The 11,091-nt window shown below is 50.9% G+C and overlaps 1 protein-coding gene across 1 annotated transcript in view; it reads left to right on the top strand.

Moving 5' to 3' along the window:
• The first annotated feature begins 1,533 nt into the window (after positions 1–1,533).
• LGR6 (leucine rich repeat containing G protein-coupled receptor 6) overlaps positions 1,534–11,091 on the top strand; it is a 95,958-nt gene continuing 86,400 nt past the window's right edge. Inside the window, exon 1 of the mRNA XM_014872627.2 lies at positions 1,534–1,599. Within this exon, the coding sequence (XP_014728113.2) occupies positions 1,538–1,599 (62 nt within the window). The 5' untranslated portion in view covers positions 1,534–1,537. The remainder of the gene's footprint in view (positions 1,600–11,091) is intronic.

The following is an 11,091-nucleotide window of genomic DNA, read 5'->3' as shown; positions in this document are numbered from 1 at the left end:
GAAGTTATAAAGAAAAAAAGTAAACTTCTCCAGGAGTATTTTCAAAAGGGCTCACAAAAGTGTGTGGTTTTACCACAGGACACCTCTCCAGAGAATATGCAAAGACAGCTTCCAACCTTCCTGATGTGTCACCTGCCTTGACCAATGCCAAATAGAGCTGGTTAGAACATGGTGATTTGGGTTTTTTTGTAGAAAATGGTCAAAATGTAAAAGCCTGTGACACACACACACACCCCCCCTCCGTGTTCTGCTCTTTACCCACAAAACTCAGGCATTTTAAATTGAGGAATACAAAGGCATCTCAGTAAATTTTTCAATGAACTCATTTTTCAGTGAAGCAATTTCCTATCCAGAGCCCAAAGCCATCTGAGATGCTCCAGATCATTTGATATGTGACCTGTGGGATCTCAGGTGCTCTGAGCAGATGGAGCAGCTCAGAGAGGTCCCTCTTGTATTGCTGGGTTCTCCTGAGGGTCTTTTCCCCTTCATGCCTCTGTAGGGGATATGCCCCATCTATTCCCATTGGTTTGAACCACACCAGCTTTTCATTCCTCCTCATCTTACCTCGTAGCTTTAAAGGTCAATGCTCACCTGGACACAGCCTGGTCTAGGTTGGGGTAAGCAGCAGAGGTTTCTTCATATGCAGCTGCTCATGAGGGCAGGGTTGCAGCTCTCAGGTGTCCAAGAACAGCCTTGGAGCCCAGAAACATCCTTGTATTTCCCAAATACCAGCTTGTGTATCAGATCTCTCGGGACAGACTCAGCTACTCTCACACCCTGAGAGGAGGAGAGCTCTGCAGGCAGCTCGTGGTGCCTGTGATGTGCACAGGGCTGCAGACTCAGCACCACCCTGGAGCCTTGGGCTACCAGCACAGCCTCCTCCAGAGGCTCTACTGGAGCCTAAGCAGAGGAGATAAGCCTTTAGCTGGAGAGTGAGACAAGCACAATCAGCCAGGTTCCTTCTACCTCCTAACCTCAGCTTGTCACCCAAGAGCCAACCTCTGCCCCTCAGTCCTGGTGTGCTTCTCTGGTTTGTACAGTGTAGAGAAAGTCAGTCCAGTGGGATGGATCCCTTCTCTCATGGGCTGCTGTCTCCTCAAAAGCAGATGTGTGTGCACACACTGGAGAAGCTCCCTGAGGGGGCTGGCATGACCATGGTGACAGAGAGATGCTCTTGGGCCCAAGGACATACTGTCCCATTCCAGTGTCACAGGGCTTCCTGCTCACTCTCCAATAACTGTGAGACAGCAGTACTGCTTGTGCTGTTGGGAAATGTCCTGACTTGCTTCCTCACTTGCAGAAGCTCAGGCAGACCACCCTGAAGGAGCCAGCTCTCCCTGGCTACTCCTCTCCACCCCTCTGCAGGCAGAGCTGGGCTGGGATCAGATGTCAATGCTGAAATGCTGTTTGCCGAGGCTCCTCACCCTCCCACTTAGCAGAGAGGGGACACAGAGCCTGGCACTGAGGTTTATTCTGTGCAAACCACTGTGTGACTGATCAGAAACGTCTGTCTTTCCTTCCTGCCAGAGACCTGAGCATGAACAACATCAGCCAGCTGCAGCCCAGCGCGCTCCGGCACCTGCGCTTCCTGGAGGAGCTGTGAGTATGGGACAGGGGCTGGTTGGGTGCTGGGGGGGACATTCAGAGGGTCCTGTAGCACTGGCCACAGCCTCCAGTGCTGTTCCTGCAGCTGCAGGCTGAGATGGCAGCAGGCTGCGTGCTGGGACAGGGTTTGTTTGCTGCTCCAGCTTAGGGCTTTCACTGACGTCACCTTCAGGCTGAGGTGATGCATGTGCCAAAAGCCAAAATAAAAGAGGACCTAATCTCCCATTCAGAAATCAACACTGTAGCCTGGAGCAGAGCCAGCAATCAGGGAGCTTCATTCACCCTTCAGCAGACAGGGTGCCCCTGCCAGCCTCCTGCAGCCCAGAGACACATTAACCCCTGGGCACTTTGCAGGTCGGCTGGAGCCCACCCTGGAAAAATGAAATCCAAAGAGTTTTTCCCAGAGGCTGAGGTGTCCCACGATACACCAGTGTGCACTGAGGTCTGAGCAGACACACTCAGACACAGCAGCAATCTCAGTCCTGGGGATCAGCATGTGGCTGTGTGTCAGTGAAGGAGTGGCCCTACTTCTGAAAGTGTGAAAACTATTAACCAGTAGCACAAGAAACCACTGGAATCCTTTGTGAGCCCCAAAAATGGGAGCCCAGGGGGCAGAATGTTGAGGTTGACCATTTCTGCATGAGTAAATTGCACCTGTATGGTCTTACTCTACTTGACCATGAGAAATACCTCCAGGTGTTATTCTCATGCTGTTGGTACTTTCAACACAACAGCTTCTGTTGAAAAACACAATTTCTTCAAAACATTGTTATTGCATCCATGAAATACTAATATTAATGCTGCATTTGATGTGTGTTATAAACTTACTGTGTATATAACAGTTCCTGCAACCTAATCTGCCTAAATGAAACACTTTCACTTCTCTGAATCAGATCTTGCTGCCACCACAAGGCACAACGCTGGCATTTCATAAATGGTATTTTCCAAAATGTCAGAATTACAGACATCACCACAACAGCCTGTGAGGGCGCTGAGGCCCTGGCACAGGGTGCCCAGAGCAGCTGTGGCTGCCCCACCCCTGGAAGTGTCCAAGGCCAGGTTGGGCAGGGCTGGGAACAACCTGGGACAGTGGAAGGTGTCCCTGCCATGGCAGGGGTGGAATGGAATGATCTTTTAGGTCCCTCCAAATCACTGCAGGATTCTGTGATTTTTATATTATAGGTTTTTTTATTTCAAATGGTCTTGTAACTGATCATCATCTGTCTGTATTTTAAATTCATTAGAGTTGTAAGGACCCCAGCCAGCCAAGCCCCCCTCCCCAGCAGGCATTTACAGGCTGGCAAGGAGGCATTTTTGACCCAGAGTTGCCCACAGAAGGTGGGCTCTTCACTACTTTGCACCCATCTTGCAGTCTTTCTTTTCATTTTATCAACATCCATGCTGAAGTGTGGACGCCCAGCACCTTCACTGGGGGTACTGAGGCTTTTCACACACACAGACTGCTGTGTACAATTAGCAGTGTCTTGCTGCAAGCAGCCGTGTCCTGGTTACATCATGTACAAACAGAGCAGTCTCAACCAGCAACCAATAAATATTCATAGATTCCAAAAGAGCCAGCTTCCCACAGCCAAAAATAATTATGAATGAAACAGGCAAAGGGGAAAAATTTAAAGAGGAAAATCTGAAAAAATAATTGGAAGTTGTTAGATAACATTTTACTGTGGTTCAGTGTGTCACTAGTCCCCCTTTGGAAAGGCCTTACATCACAGTTAGGGGGAGAAATGCAAACTGCAGCATTTCATCATATATCTATGCATAGCAAAGTGCCTGCTGGAATTTGATAGCACTAAGATAGTAATCCTATTTATGGAAATCAAGTCATTTATATGAAATCAAGCAAGGGAGGATTTTATACATTATGGCAAATTAAAAGTGATTCTTTCAGCAACAGCTACAGAGCCAGTTTGTACAGCATTCACAGGGCTGTCATTGACCAATAATGAGACTTGCCTGGCATTTCCCCTGCTCTTTTCATTTATATCTTCAACAAATGTTCATCCCACAACATTACATCAGGACCATGACATTCAAGCTGGGATCACCCTCTGTGCCAGGACACGCATAAGAATCAAGCAAACAAATCCTGCTTGTTTAGACATCCTGAAGGGAAGTTTGTTCAGGTTTCACAGCTCAGATCTCTGCTGATTTCATCTACCTGGGACACATTCCCAGTGTCTGCCAGGGTGACAAGCAGCACACGAGACCAAGCCCTTTCTCTTCATCCCCATGGCAGAGCTGCCCGTGCTGGGACATGCCAAGACAGTGAAGAGCAGAAAGCCCTGCTGAGCAGTGAGGGACAGTCCAGGCATCCCAAACCCAGTGTTAGTTCCTCCTGGGGAGGAGGAAGGCCTGCCTGCCCTCCTGCCTGTCCCCCTCCAGGCAGGGAAGGACTGACAGTGAAGAGATCTCTGCTGCAGCTCATCCTTGCTGCAAGTGCTGTCTTCAGTCAGATGGAAAGTGTTCAGCAGGTTTCTCATCCTCAGGGATTTTGGGTGGCATTATGGCCCCAGTCTGCCTTCTACACAGAGTCACAAAGTCACAGAATAGTCTAAGTTTGAAGAGACCACAAAGATCATCAGGTCCAACTCCCAGCCCTGTACAGCACCATCCCCAAGAGTCACACCTTGGTCCCAAGCTGTCCAAATGCTTTTTGAATTGTCAGACCTGGGGCCATGACCAGTGCACTCCCCTGACACATCCCTTGGGTCCTGTCACTGGTCACAGACAGATCAGTGCTTGCCACTCATCTTCCTCTCTGGGGCTGAACAGAACCAGTGCCCTCAGCTGCTCCTCACACGTTTCCCCTCAAGGCCCTTAATCATGTTCATTGACCCCCTTTGGATGCTCTCTAATCATTTAATGTCTACAATCTTATTACATGCTGGATAAACCAGATGAGTAACAGGCTGGAGCAACTGAAGACAAAATTTACAAAATTAACAAAATTCAGTTCAAGGTGAACCAAAACTGATGTTCTGGGGCTCTGGTCAACCCCAAAAATTTATTCTAACCTGAGAGAGAAAAAATTGTTTCACCTTCAGGTCACTTCTTAGCATTTACTTTTACTTTGGGTAAAACCTAAAAGAAAATCGTATTTCAAATTTTATTTTGCTTTATTGCCAAAGATGCCTTAGGTGCTTGAGCCTTATGAAAAAAATCAGAGGTTCCTCAGCAAAAAAACTGCCAATTTCAACCCAGATTTTCAAATCTCCTTTTCAAGATTCTATGAAAAGAACTAATGTTCAGAAGGAGCTCTTTACACTCCTTGTCCTTGAAAGCCCAGGTTCCTCTGGCTCCTTCTCATGGTTCTCCTCTCCTGCTCTCGCCCATGATTCTCTGATTGTTTCTTCTCTCTCATTAGATTTAGCCCCATTAGCCCAGGGTCCCATGGAGGAGCGCTGGTGTTTCACACCTTTTACCACTCCTCCTCTTTCTGTTCCTCTATTTTAGCATCACCCCAGGCTCCTCAGGAAAGTGAAGTTTCACAGAAGTCAGGGATCAGCTGGACTCATTGCTGAGCTTGTGCAGGGAGCTGAGATTCAGCCAAGGAAAAGGGATAAAGGGAAAGGGCAAGACAGCTGCAAAAATGGGTGGGTGAAGCACAAGTGTCCCGTGGCCAACAAGGACAGATGTGCCTGGTCTCAGTGCTGTGCAGCCCTGCAAATCCAGGTGCTGGGCCCACTTGAGCCCTGAGTGCACACACCCGCACCTGTGAGGGAAAAACCAGAGCAGGGTGTCAGGTGAGGGTCCTGAGGGGAGCAGAGCAATCAGCCAAGGCACCCATGACAGCAGGGTGTGTGACCACGACACAGCCAGGCTGGTCCCACAGGACATTTCTGCACTGGCTCCTTCTGCTCTGCACTCCCGGCCTGTCCCGTGGGGTCAGAGGGGCACGGATGAGGGCACAGGGACTGCTCCAGATCACCCCCTGTGTGCTCTGGGTAAAGTTATTTTCACTGTCACTGCCTCGTGTGCCCAGCAATGAGAGCAGGCCTCTGGAGTGCCCTGTTAGTTTGTTTTTACTGAGAGCTGCTCAGGAAGGTGCTGTGAGTGCAATTCGTTCTCCTGCTCAGGGGTGCCCAGAGATTCTCCAGACCCAGCTGCCTTCCAAGAGGCAATGGGAGAGGGGATCTGGGGAGAGGGGGTCTGGGAGAGGGGGTCTCAGAAGAGGGGCTCTGGGAGAGGGGTCTCAGGAGAGGGGCTCTGGGGAGAGGGGCTCTGGGAGAGGGGCTCTGGGAGAGGGGCTCTGGGAGAGGGGCTCTGGGGAGAGGGGTCTCAGGAGAGGGGCTCTGGGAGAGGGGCTCTGAGGAGAGGGGCTCTGGGAGAGGGGCTCTCAGGTCCTTGCACCAGGCCGTGCTCCCCTCTGCTCCCTGGCCTCTGTCTCCAGAGACAGGAGAGGCTGCACGGTCCCAGCCCAGGCACTCACCAGAATTCCCTCCAAAGCAAACCTGCTCAGATAGAGGTGTTCAGAGCTGGGCCTCACACAGGCAGGGAGCAGCTCAGAGTTTAGTATGTCTCCTCTTTGTTTCTTTCCTTTTTTTCCTTCTTCTTTTCTTTCTCTTTTTTTGGCAGCAGGAAGATTGTTTAAAGTTGCTAATAAATTCCAGTTAATGAAGCCTGAAAAGCCAGAGCTGGGAGCCAAGAGAAACAAGAGCAATCAGTACAGAAGGAATAGAAAGAGATCTTGAAAGCCAGCCTGGGAATAATAACATGTTGAAATGTGTTCGCCGGCAAGGGCTTTGTTACCGCGCTTTGAATCCAAGCACCAGCGCTCGGTGCCAAGAGGAGAAATTGCAGCCAAGGGCAGGTGTTCATTGCCATTCACCTCCTGCTCCGGGGCACAGCGGCAAGATCAGACCCCTTCCCAGCCACTGGCTCTTTCACCTGCCTCTTCTGGGCCCCCAGGGCAGAGGGACTCACCTTCACGGGAGTGCCGTGCACGCTCAGCACCCGCTGTGGCCTCCCCTGCCACTGCGGAGTCCTTTCAGACAGGATAAAAAAGCATCAAAACAGAGTTTTCCACCATCAATTCCTAAAGCCTGATCCAGCACAGTGCCTGGAATTGGGGTGAAGAGCTTCAGGGAAAACCAAATTATGGGGATCCCGTGGCTCTCCTGGATTCAGGATACCAGCACAGGGCAGGTCCCTGCTCTGGGACCTCCAAGGCATTCCCAACCCCTTGCTCACAGTCCTATGCAGCTCAGACTCGGATCAAACATCCTATGAAAATTCCTTTTGGGGTTTTTAGGCCATCCTATAGATTTGGAAAAGAGTTTCCATGGTGTGGAAATTATTCCAGTGGAACCACCCAAAAACCACTCAGCACATTCCTGGCACCCCATCCACAAAAATGGGGGCATTCCTTTCCCACATCTCCTTCCAGCTTCCCCCCTGCCAGGCCGGGGGACCAAGAAACAGCACAAAAGCACAAGGAAATAAAGTGCAGGCATGCGTGCTGGGAATGGGAATGCAGCAGCTCTTCTCCTCCCTTACACCTGTGAGGGAACCCCCTTCTCACTCCTCTTCCTATGTGGGTCCAGACACCAACGGAGCCATCACAGCTTAGGGGTCACCAGAGCTGTTCTTGGGTGCCTTTGCCGGCTGTTAGAGCACCCCCACCCCCTCATCAGCTCCCAGGCATCTGGAACATCCACTCTGGTGTGTCCAGCACAGGCTCTTACTCCAGGGCAGTGTCACTCTCATAGGAGGCAGCACTGCAGTGATGCTGGCAGTGGGTCAGGACTCCTTTGGGAGCCACAGCTCTGCCATAGAAGGGGGGCTGGCATTTCTGGGCAGTGCTCACGTGTGCTGGCACTGAGGGGAGAAGCTGTTTCTGGAGCAGTGCAGTAATGCCTGAATTAGGGGACTCCTGACACAGAAGCTTTGGTGAGTTTCCATGACACATCAGGCTGGAGAGGTCTCTTAGGGATATGTAAATGCTTGTAGGGCCATGACCTTGCTTTGCCATACTGAGTTTTGGAGAAAGAATCCTTGGTAGTCACCTTGCCTGGCACAGCCCTCTGTTTCCAGGTGGCCACAGCTAAAGAGCTCTGAGTTCTTGGCGTCTGTGCTTCCCCCAGGGTTCTGCACTTCCCCCAGGGTTCTGCACAGCTCCTGTGCAGAGAAGGCACCAGGGTACAACACGCTGGCAACAAGGAGACCAGCTCTGGCTCATCCAGGATTTTCTGTCCCCCTGGCTGGCACCAGTCATTGGCAGAGGATGGTGCTGCTCATCAATTCAGTGAGTGAGCAAAAGCACAGAGAGAGTTAAAGGATAATTCCTCTGATGAAGCCTTCCAGAGGTCATCCCTGTGCATGGTGTGAGCTCTGTCCTTAGCACTGGCTAAGGTGCAGGTGAGGACAGGAGAGAAGGGCTTCTAAGGGGTTGTCTATCATGAACATTGACCAATGAAGCCAATGCAGCTGCCCAAATAACTTACAAAATGTTTTGAAAAATTAGAGATTCCCATTCTGTTTCTACTCCGTTTAGACCAGGGAGAATGTTCAGCAACTGAAAGACCCTTGCTAGTTGGGATAGCTGGCCCCAGTTTTCATGAAAACTGTTTTTCATATGACTTACTCTGTTCTGGGGTACCCCAAGTGGGGCACCAAAAATAGAGTCAAAAGTGAAAGCTGCTTGGAAGATCTGAAAGGAACAAATTGAAAACCTTTGCAGTTTATAATGTAAAGAGATGGAGTGAAGGTGTTCAGCGTCCTGTTCATTAAGGAGCTGTGTCTTACTAATATTACTTGGCAAATGATCCAAACTGGCTTGCATATGAACATTCATGTGGGTTGAAAACTGGCTTGAGGACCATAAACAAAAGAACAAATGCGATCAATCTATCGAGTTGGAACAGGCATTCGAGGGGGTACAGCGAGCAGAGCTGGAAACAGGCACAGTCTTCTCCTCAGGGATGGAGTGAGACAGCAAAGACCACATTAGAGGCATCTTCAGGAGATACCAGACTAGGACCAGCTGCAGATTCCTGTGTGAGAAGGAAGAGTCCAGGCCTGGCCCTTTTCTCTAATGCACCATGTTTTCACTTGTTGACTTAATTGGCTTCATTCCTGCTTTGCACCAGCACAAGAACAAACTCGGGCATGACAGGGGGCCTGTGGTCCCCTGTGTGCCCAGGGGAAGGCCCAGGCTTGGCGTGATGACACTGTTCAGGCAGGAGCATGGAGTGTCTGGGCACACTGCCTCGAGAGTGTGAGCGCTTGAGAAACCAACCCGAGCAGGAGATCAAAGGGGCGGCCGACACGCTCAATAGAAGTTTGGCAAGGGGAGAATTTCACTGGGATATGGACACACATGTTTGTCCTGTCCTGCCAATGGGCAACGTTCCTGCCTCCTAATGTGAGTGATAAGAGCATCACTGAGCTGCCTGAGCACCTGACATGAGCGATCTTGCCCAGCACAGCCTTCGGGCGTGCCATGGAAGTTGTAGCATGACCAAGGAGCCCAAGATACAGGAGGGCTGAGCCTGTGGTAACTGAACAGCAGCAACCATACGGTGGTAAACCATGAGTTTGTTCCAACTTGGAGTGTATTGGGAATGCAGATCAAAGCCTGGAGGAATGTTCCCAGAAATCATGGGAGTGGTGGAAGGGGGGGGTGCAGAATCTAAAATCCACCACGAGCTTTCTGAAGCAAGCCAGCCATATCCAGCTGTCACCCTCCCCTTCTTACCTACCCCTTCTCTCCTTCTATCAGTCACTTTAAATCCAAAGCTTTCTCCTTCTCCCAACCCTATGTCAGGTGTAAACTTCAGGACAGCAGGACATAGCACTGAATGCAGTCTATCCTAAAAAGAACCTTGAGCAGGCCTAAAGCTGAGCTCATGTGCTGTGGACCAGAACAGCTCCTCTTCCCTGTGCTTAGGGCAAAGGCAGTGCCTCCCTGTCCTTCTTGCTGGGGTTATTTGCTCAAGTCTCCTCCACAGAAGGAGTAAATTAAAAGCTGTCTCAGGGGATGTCTCACTGGCAGTATCACTTCAAATGTTATTGTTCCATTTTAAATGGAAAGGAAGGAACCATTTCACTGCATTTCCTGTGGGATCTGAATTCTGCAGATATATTCAATGGGTGCCTGTCTGCCAAGCAGGGGAATTTCTGGAGTTTGAGTGAGAGGGACAGAGAGAACCAAGCACTTGCAAGACTACCAAGTGACCATGGACAGAGGAAGGGTCACACACAGGAAGACTTTTATGTCTTGGTCTCTTACCTGAAGTGGCACAGGAGTTAACAGCATGAAAGCAAAAGATGGTCAGGAAGATGCTCCAAGAACTGGAGCCCCTCTGCTCTGGAGCCAGGCTGGGAGAGCTGGGGTTGTTCACCTGGAGAAGAGAAGGCTCCAGGGAAACTTTAGACGCCCTTCCAGTGCCTAAAGGGGCTCCAAGAGAGATGGGTGGGACTTTAGACAAGGGCTTGGAGGGACAGGGCAAGGAGGAATGGTTTCCACTGCCAGAAGGCAGGGATAGATGGGATACTGGGAAGGAATTCACTTCTCTGTGAGAGAGGTGAGGCCCTGGTCCAGGTTGCCCAGAGCGGCTGTGGCTGCCCCATCCCTGGAAGTGTTCAAGGCCAGGTTGGACAGGGCTTGGAGCAGCCTGGGACAGTGGAAGGTGTCCCTGCCCATGGCAGGGGGTAGAGTGAGATGGGCTTTAAGGTCCCTTCCAACTTAAACTGTTTTGTGGTTCTATGACATGTGGTCACCATTCCTGCTTGACAGGACACCCCAAAAAGCTGATCTGCTCTCAGACAGGTGGGACAGCCGTGCTCCTCTGCCTGGGACACCTGGCTACCACTCCCAGCATCAGGCAGCACCTGTCCTGGGAGGTCCAGCAAACCTCCAAACCCCACAGCTCCATACCCTGTGTGCATGTCCCAGCCATTCACCCCTCTAGGAAATTCAAAACTCAGCCTGTGTGCACAAACACAGACATGTCCCACCTCCCAGTCCTGCACAGAAATGAGCAGACACCATCTGGGACCCCAATGACACTGCCAATGGCCTTGGGAGGTGAGTTCAGAGAAGTGCTTGTGGTTGGTGCCTCCCTTTGTGCCTGCTCCTGACTTGGCATGGACCTCTAACCTTGGGAGAGGAGCTGGGCTGCCTCGGTGGCAGGGATGAGGTGAAGGTATGGAGAGAAGAGCCAGAGGGGAGCCAGGGACAAGGCACAGCCTCGGTGCAACATGGTCAGGGACAGAAACATTTACAGCAACAGTGAAGCCTTATGTGGGGCTGGGGGATGCTTTAGACCTCTAAATTCACCTGAGACAGGACCCAGTGAGACCAGGGCATCTACCACAGAGTTATTTTCTCCTTTGTGTTCTGTGTTACCCTGTGGCTGAGCTGCCCCAAGCTGGCTCTGCTCATGTCCCACCTGCAGCTGGGGCTCCTTGCCACCCTTCTGGGGCCAGCACCCCCAGCTTGGGCTCCATGGAAGCTTCACGTTCCTC

This window comes from Sturnus vulgaris, chromosome 29 (assembly GCF_052056855.1).
Source record: "Sturnus vulgaris isolate bStuVul1 chromosome 29, bStuVul1.hap1, whole genome shotgun sequence".
Lineage (NCBI taxonomy): Eukaryota > Metazoa > Chordata > Aves > Passeriformes > Sturnidae > Sturnus > Sturnus vulgaris.
The sequence above is the reverse complement of the archived record's forward strand: the minus strand, read 5'-3'. Positions and strand labels throughout refer to the sequence as shown.